This window comes from Lucilia cuprina, chromosome 4 (assembly GCF_022045245.1).
Source record: "Lucilia cuprina isolate Lc7/37 chromosome 4, ASM2204524v1, whole genome shotgun sequence".
NCBI lineage: Eukaryota > Metazoa > Arthropoda > Insecta > Diptera > Calliphoridae > Lucilia > Lucilia cuprina.
Genome location: NC_060952.1, coordinates 91,858,775 through 91,874,514, shown reverse-complemented (window position 1 = coordinate 91,874,514; position 15,740 = coordinate 91,858,775). Strand labels below are relative to the sequence as shown.

General features: G+C 31.2%; 3 protein-coding genes across 3 annotated transcripts; 1 reads left to right on the top strand and 2 right to left on the bottom strand.

The window, feature by feature from the left end:
• Positions 1 to 7,725: 7,725 nt before the first annotated feature.
• Positions 7,726 to 10,030, bottom strand: LOC111678415 (tubulin alpha-1 chain). The gene is made up of 2 exons (XM_023439763.2): positions 9,873 to 10,030; positions 7,726 to 9,391 (listed from the first exon to the last, which is right to left on the bottom strand). Exons 1-2 carry the CDS (start codon positions 9,873 to 9,875, stop codon positions 8,042 to 8,044), a joined length of 1,353 nt encoding a protein of 450 aa, XP_023295531.1. The 5' UTR covers positions 9,876 to 10,030; the 3' UTR covers positions 7,726 to 8,041.
• Positions 10,031 to 11,680: 1,650 nt separating this feature from the next.
• On the top strand, positions 11,681 to 12,270 carry LOC111678427 (enhancer of yellow 2 transcription factor). The gene is made up of 2 exons (XM_023439775.2): positions 11,681 to 11,907; positions 11,980 to 12,270. The coding sequence occupies exons 1-2, from the start codon at positions 11,852 to 11,854 to the stop codon at positions 12,203 to 12,205; spliced, it is 282 nt and encodes a 93-aa protein (XP_023295543.1). The 5' UTR covers positions 11,681 to 11,851; the 3' UTR covers positions 12,206 to 12,270.
• On the bottom strand, positions 12,028 to 15,407 carry LOC111678420 (oxidoreductase OpS5). The gene is made up of 4 exons (XM_023439766.2): positions 15,311 to 15,407; positions 14,871 to 15,239; positions 12,688 to 13,922; positions 12,028 to 12,549 (listed from the first exon to the last, which is right to left on the bottom strand). The coding sequence occupies exons 1-4, from the start codon at positions 15,387 to 15,389 to the stop codon at positions 12,295 to 12,297; spliced, it is 1,938 nt and encodes a 645-aa protein (XP_023295534.2). The 5' UTR covers positions 15,390 to 15,407; the 3' UTR covers positions 12,028 to 12,294.
• Between the last annotated feature and the right edge of the window lie 333 nt (positions 15,408 to 15,740).

Sequence of the window (15,740 nt, the reverse complement as noted above, 5' to 3'; positions counted from 1 at the left end):
ACAAAGTCGACTTTTCGACTTTTTTCATAGACGATAGTCGAGTTATCGATATTTTTGGAACAAAATAGTCGACTTCGACTTTTTTGACAAAAAAAAATCGATTGTTCGATTATTCGAAAGTCGATTTATAGAACCCTAACCCTAATCTGTTCATTTTCGTGTGCATTCAAGTTTTAACGTTTTTATTTACTCTTTTAACGGCCAAATGTTATGCTTAATATGGCAACCTTAAATTTGTTTATGATTTTTATCAACGCAGTGCTACCAACATTTCAGTATAAAAACGCAAAAAAAGCGTTGCCTGCTGAAACTATAAAATTGAAAAGAGAGAAACAGATGTTGCCAAACTAAATTAAATGACAAATTATAAACGGAAATCAATAAAAATAATGATACATGTAAAAATTTAAAGATAATTTTTGGTAGGAAATTGAAAAAGTCAAAACATTTTCAAATATATAAAAAAATTAATTACCTAACAATTTTAAACAATAAATTTTAAGACAAAATCATTTCAAATAACGATTTCTTTATTAAGTTTAGCTTTAAATTTTCTATAATGTTATTATTCATTTGTTATATTGCAGGTACATTAACTCAAGAATTCTCTCGTATTATGTCATATCCCCTATTATGATTTCATTTTTATCATATTTAATTGTATGACCTCTAAACCACCCAATTATTTACTTGAATTTGAGAGATTCGTGTTTTTTTTACTCGCCAAGTGATTTCAACACTACTCAAGCAGCTGTTTTTATTTCTTCAGAAAACTTTAATATAATTTACGAAAATTACATTATTTTTCAAAGCAATTTAAAATATATTAAATGAACTTTTGTTTTATGTCCCAATTACTTAAAAAATTTCCCATCTTTAGACTAGAAAAAAAGAAGAGAAATTCCCAAAAACGTATACAAATAATTGCTACAGACAAGAGTAATAATAGGAAACCAGTTTGCCTAATATGATGTTTTTTTTTTCTTTAAGTAAGACTTGAGTTACTTGCCAAATTAAGGCACTTGTTTATAGCGACAATTATAGCAGTCGCAGCGTGATTTCATACGCCTCAGCTGGGAGAGTAAATAAAAATAAAATGACAAAAAAAAACTTTATTAAAAATCAAAGTGATAGTAGTATTGTAGGTGTAGGTAAAAGTGTTGACGAGTCTGCTTGAAATTAAAGTTAGATGTGATTTTATAATCGCCTACGTTAGAAAATTTATTTGTTTTTTTTCACATTTAAGTTTAATTTCTGTTGTGTGGGTTTCTGTTGTTTTTTGTTTTCAATTTTATTGAAATGAAATAAAGTTTACTTCATTTATTTGATCTGTGATCTCTGATTTCTAAGTACATTCGCGTTTAAATGTAAAACAGAGCTCGGTTTGTGATCACCAATGTTTCCAAACAAAATAATCAAAATTTATATGAAATATCCATAGAAAACTAAATAGTTAAAATGAGAAATATACGTAGCGCGGTTTATAATCGTTCATATTTTCCATTTAAAGTCTATAATTTACGAAATAACCTAATCGTTAAAATATCAGTAAAACAGAGTTTGAATGAGGATAGGAGATCAATTTTCTAATCATAATTGTTTAGCAAATACTATAATCTAGTCTATTGTCAAGTCTATAGTCTAGTCCATGGTCTAGTCTATAGTCTAGTTCATAGTCTAGTCTAATCTATAGTATAGTCTATAGTCCAGTTTATAGTCCACACCATAGTCGAGTGTATGGTCGAGTCTATAGTTTAGTCTATAGTTTAGTCTATAGTTTAGTCTATAGTTTAGTCTATAGTCTAGTCTATAATCTATTCTATAGTTTAGTCTATAGTCTAGTCTATAGTTCAGTGTATAATCTAGTCTATAATATAGTCTAGTCTATAGTCTAGTCTATAGTCTAGTCTATAGTCTAGTCTATAGTCTAGTCTATAGTCTAGCCTATAGTCTAGTCTATAGTCTAGTCTATAGTCTAGCCTATATTCTAGTCTATAGTCTAGTCTGTAGTCTAGTCTATAGTCTAGTCTATAGTCTAGTCTAAAGTCTAGTCTATAGTCTAGTCTATAGTCTAGTTTATAGTCTAGTCTATAGTCTAGTCTATAGTCTAGTCTATAGTCTAGTCTATAGTCTAGTCTATAGTCTAGTCTGTAGTCTAGTCTATAGTCTAGTCTATAGTCTAGTCTATAGTCTAGTCTATAGTCTAGTCTATAGTCTAGTCTATAGTCTAGTCTATAGTCTAGTCTATAGTCTATAGTCTAGTCTATAGTCTAGTCTATAGTCTAGTCTATAGTCTAGTCTATAGTCAAGTCTATAGTCTAGTCTATAGTCTAGTCTAGTCTATAGTCTAGTCTATAGTCAAGTCTATAGTCTAGTCTATAGTCTAGTCTATAGTCTAGTCTATAGTCTAGTCTATAGTCTATAGTCTAGTCTATAGTCTAGTCTATAGTCTATAGTCTAGTCTATAGTCTAGTCTATAGTCTAGTCTATAGTCTAGTCTATAGTCTAGTCTATAGTCTAGTCTATAGTCTAGTCTATAGTCTAGTCTATAGTCTAGTCTATAGTCTAGTCTATAGTCTAGTCTATAGCCTAGTCTATAGTCTAGTCTATAGTCTAGTCTATAGCCTAGTCTATAGACTAGTCTATAGTCTAGTCTATAGTCTAGTCTATAGTCTAGTCTATAGCCTAGTCTATAGTCTAGTCTATAGCCTAGTCTGTAGTCTAGTCTATAGTCTAGTCTATAGTCTAGTCTATAATCTAGTCTATAGTTTTGTTTATAATTTAGTCAAGTCTTGTTTATAGTATGGTTTACAGTTTAGTCCATAGTATGGTCTATAGTAATATCTATGGTCTAGACTATAGTCAAGTCTATAATATGATCTGAAGTCTAGTCTATTTAATCCACTTTATCTTGATATATAATTTTACAAATATTAAACTTAACATATTGTATTTTTCTCTTACAAACCATTGGATTATTCTTCTTTCCTTAACTGACCTTCAAAGAAAAATCCTTATAAAAAATATGCACACAATACATTATGTGTACAAGTAAAATATGCCGCATTGATGACTCATCAGTTGCTTGTGTGCTCAAAAAGGACATCTAGTCTATAGTCTAGTCTATAGTCTAGTCTATAGTCTAGTCTATAGTCTAGTCTATAGCCTAGTCTATAGTCTAGTCTATAGTCTAGTCTATAGCCTAGTCTATAGACTAGTCTATAGTCTAGTCTATAGTCTAGTCTATAGTCTAGTCTATAGCCTAGTCTATAGTCTAGTCTATAGCCTAGTCTGTAGTCTAGTCTATAGTCTAGTCTATAGTCTAGTCTATAATCTAGTCTATAGTTTTGTTTATAATTTAGTCAAGTCTTGTTTATAGTATGGTTTACAGTTTAGTCCATAGTATGGTCTATAGTAATATCTATGGTCTAGACTATAGTCAAGTCTATAATATGATCTGAAGTCTAGTCTATTTAATCCACTTTATCTTGATATATAATTTTACAAATATTAAACTTAACATATTGTATTTTTCTCTTACAAACCATTGGATTATTCTTCTTTCCTTAACTGACCTTCAAAGAAAAATCCTTATAAAAAATATGCACACAATACATTATGTGTACAAGTAAAATATGCCGCATTGATGACTCATCAGTTGCTTGTGTGCTCAAAAAAGGACATTGTTTTCTTATATATAACATAAGTAAACAAGGCACCAGCAGAAAATCGATAATTATATCACATACATTTGTTAAAATAAATGAAAAAGAAGTCAACAAAATTGTACATTGTACATACATAAAAATATATACCCTAAAATGCCTATATAAAATATATACACACACACAAATATTCCTAGTATTCTTGTATATAGCATGACACATAATGTTTTGTCGATATGTTCTTATTTTAAGGAGTGGTTGTTTGGCAGATGGCTGCCATAAATGTAATATAATTTTCAAACAATTCTACTGCATTCTAAAAAAATTGTGTGTGCACTTTTATATGTAGTTTAGAAAGAAAAGAAATTTCCGTTTAAATTACAAAGTTTAGGCAGCTGGTTTAAATTTTAGGAAAACGATACAGGTAGAAATTGTTTAAAACATTGAAATGTTTATTTAATATGGGTTTTTCCACTTCAGAGAGTTAATGCATTTTTAATGAAATGGTTTTTTGGTTAAAAATACTTAATTTGATTAGAGGAAAACTTTTTTATTGTTTTATAAAAACAATTAAATTATTTGGAATCATAAGTAGTCAAACAAACTAGATTATGTATATCCGAAACCTTTAAAAATTATACGTATTTCCTAATCTTACAATGACTAGTCAAGAAAACAAGGAATTTGCCATACAAGTTCTAATGACATAGTACATATGTATATACATATGTATGTACACTCATGAAATTCCTTTATAGAATTTCTATCCATAAGTAGAGTTTGTGTGCCAAAGACATTGTATTCTAAACAGGATTCCTCTCTAGAATCTAGACTAGTTTCACTAGTTTTAAGATAACACAATGGATACAATTACGTCGGCCATTTGGACGACTGTCTCATTAAGCTAGTTTTACATAAAAGAAGCTAAATGATAGACAATTCCGAAACTTACTATAGACCGTTCACAGCAATAGGGATTATTTCACAAAGTCTCAAAGAAACATTTTCAAAATTTTCACCACATAGAAGAAGGTAACTAATCGATAGACAATTCCCAAAGCCCGTTCACAGCAATAGGCCTTATTTCACAAAATTTCAAAGGATTTGTTTTATTTACTACAGGAAAATAGTATAATGTACATATACATTTGCCATCAAATTTGATACAACACCTCCTAATTTATAGAACAACCAAGAAATTGGACATAAATTACAAAAGTTTTCTATAACCAAACAAACATGATTTATTGGAAAATCTTGTTTTACTTAATCCAAGATAACCAATCCCTGGATGAAGGAAACATCTAAAAAGTTGAGTGTCTTACACTTACTACAGCGGGCGCAACTTCTTTTGTATTTCAAAACAAAACAAAAAAAACTTGCAGCCTCAAATTTTTGTTAGCCAACCTTTGCCGGAATGATATTTGTAATTGTAAACCACTAATAACAATAAATTGCAACATTTTAAAACATAAAATTATAACAATTTTCCCTTAAAAACTAAAATTTTTAATAAATTTCATAAAATCTAACACTTACCTCTTATCGCAGGCAAACTGCACTTTTCTTTGATCATACAAGTTGTTCAATATGTTTTTAAACTAGATTTTTCGATAAATTTTAACACAAATTAATTAAATTTTCTTGAATTTTAGCTTTTCTTAACACTTTTTAACAATTTTATCTTAAAATGCACACACTTGAAAAACTTGTAATTAATTTTCACAACAACACAACTTTTGGCGCTAACCTAATGACAGTTGTTGAAATTACAATGAAAGCGTCTAACGTTAGGCGTTTAAGTTTAGTATACAAAGCGAAATTTAACGAGATTTTTTAAGTTTTTTTGGATTTTAAAGTGTTTTAAATTAATAAAAATTATTAAATTTTGTTGGTTTTTATTAAAAACGAGTTTAATTATAGAAATATTTGTTGCTTTTAGTAAAATGTTTAATTTTCAAAGCTTTTTATGAAGATTTTTTGCTCTACTACTTAGTCTAGTTCAGAGCAGGGATGGCATTTAAAAGTGTACTTTTTTGGACCAAATCTTTATTTTTTGCAAAATTTTAAGCATTTCAAGCCTACAATTTCATTCAATATTTGTAGTATATTAGTCAATGTACTAATCCATATATCAAATTGTACAAAACCGATGTATATAAAGATTACTCCTAACTATAGTCTAGTATCTTTTCTGGACTATAGTATAATCTACAGCTTTTGATGCAGCTGAAATATGTTTTCAGCTATACCGCCCAGTAAAATCTACAATCTAGTCTATTTTCTTGATTACAGTCTAGTCTATAACATTATTTACAGTCTATACTATAGTCAAGTGTATAGTCTAGACTAGTGTGAACTGTAATATAGTCTAGTCTATATTCTAGTCTATAGTCTAGTCTATAGTCTAGTCTATAGTCTAGTCTATAGTCTAGTCTATAGTCTAGTCTATAGTCTAGTCTATAGTCTAGTCTATAGTCTAGTCTATAGTCTAGTCTATAGTCTAGTCTATAGTCTAGTCTATAGTCTAGTCTATAGTCTAGTCTATAGTCTAGTCTATAGTCTAGTCTATAGTCTAGTCTATAGTCTAGTCTATAGTCTATTCTATAGTCTGTTCTATAGTGTAGTCTATAGTTTACTATCTAGTTTAAAGTCTAGTTCATAGTTTAGTTTATAGTCTAATTTATGGTTAGGACTATAATTTAGTCTATAGTCTGGACAATAGACTATAAAGTGGACTTTAGTCTAATAAATAATCTAGATTTTAGCTTAGTCTGTACAACAGTTAAGTCTATAGTTTGGACTATAGTTTATTCTAAAGTCGGGACAACAGTTTAGCCTGTAGTCTGTACAACAGTTAAGTCTATAGTTTGGACTATAGTCAAACTACGATTGAACAGTTCTAAATATACACGCCATATGATGGCTTCTGATGTGGATTACGTAGTAAAAAACTTTGATTTATATTAAACTAAAACTCAAATCCTTAAACCGCCTTCCTGTCCAGTACTATAGAACTATAAAATAGTGAGAACAATAGACCAGTTCTTTGGAGAAAATTATACTTTAATGAAAATTTGCCCATGACGTTCAGTTTTATGAAAAACGTTTAAGCTAAATGATATGCATCTTTACCCCTTTCTTAGGAACTAATTCACTGTGTGATATAAGATCTTATAATAGATTTGATCAAGCAGAAAATATAACTTTATATTACTCAAAACAAATATTCTTTGATCTTTGATCAATCATATTATTGTTTTATTATGATAGCGTCTTAAAAAACATTAAAATGAACTTGAAATTTATCTTAAAACCCCTCTTTTACACAAAAATCAAATAAACAACTTAAAAATTTGGTGGGCAGTGTTTTCTTACAAAATTCAAATATTTGTTTCCAATGTAAACTCTAAAAAATGTGAATGAAATCATCGTGGTAGATACAATATAGTATATTTACTCATTTATATGACCATAAAAGGCAATGTGTTGTTGAGTTACAGTACAGAAAACAAAAATACTATATCCAAACAAAAATAGTTATAAAACCCACCACATAAAATGCTTCATATGATTTTAAGACCAACACAGCAACAACAAAACTCTATTAAAAGGCAACAAGCAGTTGGCAGAGCTGTTGCTAACAAAAAATAGAACGCTGAGTAGGTATGTATATAGAAAACAAACTGTACTTGTTTAAGAGGGGAGGGAAATCATAAATAAAAAGCAACGATTCATTAATGAGTCATCTATAGTTTAAAGAAATCTTGAGTATGACGGAAGTAATGTTATTTATCTTTATAGCTAGAGTAAATTCTCAAAATGTTTTCAAGCAAATCTATCTTCCACTTGAAAGTTATTTTTAAAATTGTTCGTCTTCCTCTTGTACCCATCAAAATGAGGCCAAACAAGTGCTGTTTTTAATGCACTCACTATGCATTTTTATAGTTTCCTCTACACCTCGGCAAGTTCATTAAACTTTTGCCAAGCATTTTAACAATTACTATTTTTAGTTGTTTTCCCTCTTTTTCCCCCCATTAAGTAATAAAACATTAAAAAATTTTCTTTTGGAATATTTTCATTCAATGCAGCTTAAGCCTTTCATTTTATTAGGTTCTTGTTTTTTTCGTGTTTTTAAAGTGCATTTCTTTAAAATTTGTTCTTTTCATTCATGTTTTTTCAAATTTGAAAATAAAAAAAATTTACAAGTATTTTGTTTTGGATTCGTTATCATTTTTAAAATAACAGTTTGTTTAAAAAAAGTATATTGAATGTTTAGTTGAGTAGTTTCAGCTAATAGGTCGAGAATTTTTTCAATACACACTTCTTCTGTCTTTTTTTTGGTTTTGATGGTTGTCGATGATGGGTTTGGCTGCTTAATATTCTTCAGCACCTTCGCCCTCACCGTCACCAGAGTCCATACCGACTTCCTCGTAATCCTTCTCGAGGGCAGCCAAATCTTCACGGGCTTCGGAGAATTCACCTTCTTCCATACCTTCACCGACGTACCAGTGGACGAAAGCACGCTTGGCGTACATCAAATCGAACTTGTGATCGAGACGAGCCCAAGCCTCGGCAATGGCGGTGGTGTTGGACAACATGCAGACGGCACGTTGTACCTTGGCCAAATCACCACCGGGCACAACAGTGGGTGGTTGGTAGTTAATACCGACCTTGAAGCCAGTGGGACACCAGTCAACGAATTGAATGGTGCGCTTGGTCTTGATGGTGGCAATGGCGGCATTGACATCCTTGGGCACAACATCACCACGGTACAACATGCAACAGGCCATGTACTTGCCGTGACGAGGATCGCACTTAACCATCTGGTTGGCGGGTTCGAAACAGGCGTTGGTGATTTCGGCAACCGACAATTGTTCGTGGTAGGCCTTCTCGGCAGAGATGACGGGAGCATAGGTGACCAAGGGGAAGTGGATACGTGGGTAGGGCACCAAGTTAGTTTGGAATTCAGTCAAATCAACGTTGAGGGCACCGTCGAAACGCAAAGAGGCGGTGATGGAGGAAACAATTTGGCCGATCAAACGGTTCAAGTTGGTGTATGTGGGACGCTCAATGTCCAAGTTACGACGGCAGATGTCGTAGATGGCTTCATTGTCGACCATGAAGGCGCAGTCAGAGTGTTCCAAGGTTGTGTGGGTAGTCAAAATGGAGTTGTAGGGTTCTACAACAGCGGTGGACACTTGGGGAGCGGGATAGATGGCGAATTCCAATTTGGATTTCTTGCCATAATCGACAGACAAACGTTCCATCAACAAGGAGGTGAAACCGGAGCCGGTACCACCACCGAAGGAGTGGAAGATCAAGAAACCTTGGAGACCGGTACATTGATCAGCCAATTTACGGATGCGATCGAGGACCAAGTCAACAATTTCCTTGCCAATGGTGTAGTGACCACGAGCGTAGTTGTTGGCGGCATCTTCCTTACCAGTGATCAATTGTTCAGGGTGGAACAATTGACGGTAGGTACCGGTACGCACTTCATCGACTACAGTGGGTTCCAAATCGACGAAAACGGCACGGGGCACATGCTTGCCAGCGCCAGTTTCGCTGAAGAAGGTGTTGAAAGAATCATCACCACCGCCGACAGTCTTATCAGAAGGCATCTGACCATCAGGCTGGATGCCATGTTCCAAGCAGTACAATTCCCAGCAGGCGTTACCGATTTGTACACCAGCTTGACCAACATGGATAGAGATACATTCACGCTATAAAGTTAAAAGAAAAGAGAAAACAAATTGTGTTAAAAAAAAATGTGAAAATATTTTCGCATAATGACATTAGTTAATTAGCAGAAAAAAACATGACGTCAACTTTTTTGCTCTACTCTTTTTTCTTATTCTTGCTAATGTATGGGTGCGGCCGGCTTTAAGAGGTAGAGAAAATTTTGTACAAGAAAATGTATTTTTTTTTGTTAATGAAATTTTCAAAGAAAATTTTCTAGTTAGCCGGTATGATTGTTTTTCTTTACATATTATTTAGCAATTTATTTATTTAGTCAACAATTTAAGCAATTTATTTTTGAAAACACTTTACAACAAACACATGGCAAATTTCTAGATCATTTTCAATTTTTCGCTAGACGATAATTCATTTTTGTGTAATTTTTTTTTGGTCACAATGTTTTTCTGTCAATTTAAACAATTTTTTATTTTGTTTAAAAATTTTTCTTGAATTACAAAAACTTACCATTTTGATAAATTAGTTTTTCTTTTAACACACACAAGAAGAAATTGAGATTATTGGTTGTATTGACGTTAAGTTCAGAGCAGCCGGCTATGAAGCTTTCCAAACTGATATCGAATGATTCAAATTTTCGGGCTACACTTGTATTTATATGCTAGCGAATAATTACAGACGACGCCTACTTCGTTTTCATTGATTTTGTCTGCCCTTTAAAGTTGGTAGCATTGCTAAGGTGTGTTTATTTAGCAGATGATTTATAGAAATGGCAGCACTGTTTGGTATTTTAAATATTGGCTAGCCTGTAAAAATGTCATAGTAAAACGATAAAACAGTTTTCTTAAGTAAATTGGGTGGACGGAGTTTTAAGTTGTGCAAAAATTAATTTATTAGTGTCGTTTTAATTTATATTAAGAGTTGTTTGTGATATTTACTTGTTTAGCTATATTTGAAGGTAAGTTGTAAGTTTTAATTGTTCTTTAAACTATTGTTAAATGAAAATTAAAGTTTGCTTTACCAAAGAAGCTGCCACATAACGGGACTTTGTGCCATTTGTTTTTTTTTATGGTAATATGATAAAGTTGTGTAAATATGTAAGCCTAATTGAATTTATACAAGTTATTCGAATTTAAAAAATCGTTATAAATTGATAAATGAGTATTTATGACAAAACCTAACATTTTAAAAGATAAAGAAAAATTAGTTAATTTTTCGTAATTATTAAATAAGAAATATGAAAACTATATATAGTAAACCGTCGACTATTATTTTTTAATAGACTTTATATTGTATAAAGTACACAGAGTAGAGTCTTCAATAATGTTTATATTAAACATTAAAACAATAATAATTCTAGTCAAACTTGGTTACTTGGCTGTTAGATTAAATTCGGAACAAATTTTTCGGTTATGGATCTAGTAATAGTTAATTTAGTATTGCCAACTTTTCAGTCAAAACATAAACAATAAACATCTGTTTTTTGAAAATATCACTTTTGTAAAATGTAAAATTTTAGAAAACATATATTAGGGTTCTCTAAATCGACTTTCGAATAATCGAACAATCGACTTTTTGTCAAAAAGTCGAAGTCGACTATTTTGTTCCAAAAAAGTCGATAACTCGAAAAGTCGACTTTGTAAATAAAAGTCGAAAAGTGGGAAAGAGTCGAAAAAAGTCAAAAAGTCGGAAAAAGTTGAAAAGTCGGAAAAAGTCGAAATGTCGGAAAAAGTTGAAAAGTCGAAAAAAGTCGGAATAAGTCGAAAGAAGTCGAAAAAAAAATCGGAAAAAGTCGAAAGTCGGAAAATGTCGAAAAAAGTCAGAAAAAGTCGAAAAGTGGGAAATAGTCGGAAAAAGTCGAATAGTCGAAAAAAGTCGACTATTTATAAAATATTAAAAGTCGAAAAGTCAAAAAAATCGATATTTAATTAAATGAAAAAAGTCGAAAAAGAAAAAATCGAAAGTCGAAAAGTCGACTTTTCATAAAATGCAAAAAGTCGATTTTTCATAAAAATGCAAAATAATATAATAAATAACAGTTTTTTAGATTTGAGTATAACATCTAATAAAAAATACTAGTGTACTTTAAAAATAATGTTTTTGTTTTCTTTATAAAGTAATGATATAATATACAGTTTCTTTACAAAATTCTAAAAAAACTCACTTAAATTATGTAAAATGTATATTTAACATTTATAAATTCATAAATTACAAAACAAAATTAGAAATTTTTTCTTGTTTTGTTTATTTGGCGTTTTAAAATTTGCATAAATATTGCCATTACTAATTTACCTTTAAAATACAACTCTGTTGTGTGCTTGTCTATAAGACGATAATGCAGTGTTCATCAAATGTAAACAAATAAAAATTTTAGTTTTTAGCAAAATTGTGAAAGAAGAATTATTCAGCAAAACTTAGTTGTTTTTATTAAATATTAACGGTATTTTGTATATTGTACAGCAGCCAAAATAAGTTCCATACGAAATAAAATGACTTTAACAAAAACCGTAGATCAAATGACAATATTAAGTGGTGATAGATCCAAGTAAGTTGAAATAATCAAACCAAACATGCAAAGGATTCCCTAAAGTTTTATTTTTTTCTTAACAACTGACAGACTTAAAGATTTACTTTGCAATCGTTTGGCTGAATGCGGTTGGCGTGATGAGGTACGTCTTATGTGTCGCACCATTATCAAAGAGAAAGGTAACAATGTCAAAGTGGAACAATTAATAGCGGAAGTAACACCTAAGGCAAGAGCCATAGTACCAGATGCAGTTAAAAAAGAATTACTTATGAAAATTAAAGCCATATTAGCTGCCCAAGAAGGCATAGATTTGTAGCATTACCTTTATGTTAATTTAACTATTCTATATAAATAAATTACACAATAATATTAATATTGATAGATGCCTTTTGTTTAAATCAGTTTTTAGGACATTGAATTGCATAGACCACAGTTACTAACGGGACACATTTTCATTTGATTATCTTCACCCACTCGCAATACTGCTGCCATACCCATTTCGGCATGTGTAGAAATGTGACAATGTAATATCCAATAGCCAGGATTATTGGCATAGAAACGTATAATGGTATAGCCATAGGCAGGTACTTGCACAGTATCTTTTAGAGGAGCCTTGGTAAGACGTCTTGGTAGTGGATTACGACGATCGATTTCTTCTATCTGCGAAATTAAAAGAAAATTTAAAAAATCTTTGAATTACTTTCCTTATTGGAAAACTAGTTTCGTTTTACAGACTCTACTATTATGAAAGTTATATTTTTCTTATAGAGTAATAGATAAAAGATTACAAATATTCACCTTGGCAATCTTATCTTCACCCAACACACCCATACCCACAACACGAAACGTATAACCGTGTAAATGTATTGGATGTGCAGTATTCGACTTTCCCGATATGACTATTTCAATGTGTTTAAAAGCCGGAACTTGTAAAACATTCGTGCACTTGCAATGACGCTTCAAACAATTAAAGCCCAACCCTAATTGTTGGGTACGATTACAAAATAGTTTGCCAATACCCAAATTGCGAGTTTGTAACATTGATACTTTTGGCATAGTGAAAGTAATATCATCCATTTGAAATAGAAAAGAACCACCGCGTACAACCACATTCATACTGGTGTATAGTGTGGTATCGGGTTTTTGTGTGGGTTTATTTTTCAAAAGTAAAGCTTTGACATCATTAAAACCAAAACGTTTACGAGTGGCCGAGGTACTAACATCGAAACCATTAAATTCAACAGCATTTGGGGGCTCATACGTATAGCTAGGTTCAGGACCTGATGGCATGGCTAAACGATCTGCTGAAATATAATGTAAAATTGCCTCTTGATGTAATTGATCGGCCGCACAAAATGTATAACCTTTAACACGTATCCAATAATTGCCCAAATCACGATTGGCATTTAATACAAAATCAAAACGTTCACCACCATGTAAAGTAATTTTTTGCACTACTATCGGTTCAATATCATTACCATCACTTGATATCACCACTAGATCATGACGATCGATACTAAACGAAACAGGACAATTGGTAACACCATTAAATATTAAACGAAATCTATAACGACCACCACGAGCCACTGTAAATTTAGCATAAAGAGCTGGTTTTGTCACATCCTTTAGATTGCGTCCCAAACCATTTATTAGTATAGACTTGGGTATGGATTCATCTAAATCCTTCATCCAATCTTGTATTATTATTATATGTTCCGTATAATCAAAATCATATAAATGGGCATGTACATTCTCTTTACGCGTTTGACGCACCACCATTGCTCCCGCCAAACCAAATGCTCTCTGATGGTCTGTATGACTATGCCACCAATGTGTACCAGCATGATCGACCTCGAAACGATAACGATATGCTTGTCCTGGTTCTATGGGATATTGTGTTATATGTGGTACACCATCCATATGTGGATTTGTAGTCTGATGTATACCATGCCAATGTACGGTGGTAGTTTCATGCATACTATTGATTATATCAGCTACAATGGTATCACCATAACATGCTTCTATGGCTAGACCTATAGTTTTACGGGATATAGAAAAGAAAGAGATTAATTCTCTAAGAAAAATAAAGAAAGATCAAGATTAGAAAAGTGTAGATTCTCGAAAGTTTTATATAGACATTCGTCTTAGGGCGGGGGTTTTCAGATAAAGATAATCTATATTCTTTGTTTAAGATCGGTTTTGTGTTTTTCAGTAAACAATAACGTTACTTATTATCATAGTTTAAGAACGGGTTTATCAGATAAAGATAATCTATTATGTCTTTGAGTGAAAAATTGGCAATAATAACAAAGTTAACTGAACTTAAATCCATAACTGAAAAACACAATCATCGTTTAAAGTCCGCCTAAATTTGTTTCGAGTTTAATCTAACAATCTAGTTTAACTGAGTAGCAAGAAACCCGCCCTTAGGGCGAGTTTTACTGATAATCTTCATTCTTTGGTTAAACCTGGTTTAATATATGTTTCGTGTTTTTCAGTTACCAGTAAAGTTACTTATTATCTTAGTTTAACTGAGTGTAATTGGCCAATTAAACTCAAGTTATAAGTGAGAAAACACAATTAACAAAAACAATGATTTCGGAAGAACAAAAACATAATATTTTAAGTAAATTACAATTTTCTGATTTGTTTTGTTTCATTTTTCCAACATTTTTCATTTTACAAAAGTATTATATGCAAAAAACAGCTGTTCATTGTTTATGTTTTTGAGTGAAAAGTTGGCAATACTAACAAAGTTTACTGAACTTAATCCAAAACTGAAAAACTACAATCATCATTTAAAGTCCGCCTAAATTTGTACCGAGTTTAATCTAACAGCAAGTTAAGACTAGTTTAACTGAGTAAAAAGAAACTCGCACTTACTAGCGTTTAATTTAATCTATTCCAATTTGTCAAGACTTTTGTCTACTTAACTGAAATGATTCTCGTTTCCTTTAGTTTATAGAATAGACACTACTCACCTGGTAACTGACCATTAACCACCATTATTTCTGTTCGCTCACCATCAGCATATTTACAATCATCAAAATCACTAGCTCCACTTGAACCTTGAACATTATATGGATTTATATATTCTCGATTACCATATTTATAACGATTTTTAGCATTTAAATAGCGAATACAACCGGGACCCATTGTCTCATCATAATGTACAACCATATAATAATAACAGGTCATATGTTGATTGGCCACACATTCACGTTTACAGGGATGATCTTTTAAATTATCATTACGAGCCAAACGCCAATAGCGAGCCTCACCCACCGTTGAAAGTTTTGGATATAATTTACGTATATAAGCAAAACGTGTTAAAGTTTGATTTTGATAAACTGGAAGGGAAAAACAGGATATTTTTCAAATTAATTTAATAAATTATTAACTCTTTTATTGTTTATACTACCTTGACTATTAATTACTTCCGTTAGATTTAATATAACTATGACTAATATCACAATAAATGGCCGCCTATAGTTATTCATGACTCTTTCCGGTGCTAAAGTTTTTTAACAACTAATATTAAAATTTAAATATTCTTCAAACATTCAGTCTATCATTCATTTATAACTTGTCTGTTAACTTTTATAATTATCTTGTAAAATGCAAGATACCGTTATTTGTTATCATTGTTTTTCTAAATAAAAAAACTTTTTCCCCTTCCTTTTGATGAATAATTATTGGTAAAACAAAAAATAATTGTCATTAATATTAAAGATTGATCTTTAATATTCTGCACAAAGCACAACAAGAGATAATTTGTTTTTATCTTAGAAATTTTCATACATATTTGAAAAAAATGTATGTATTAAGTTTATTGTTCTACTTTTTTTTTG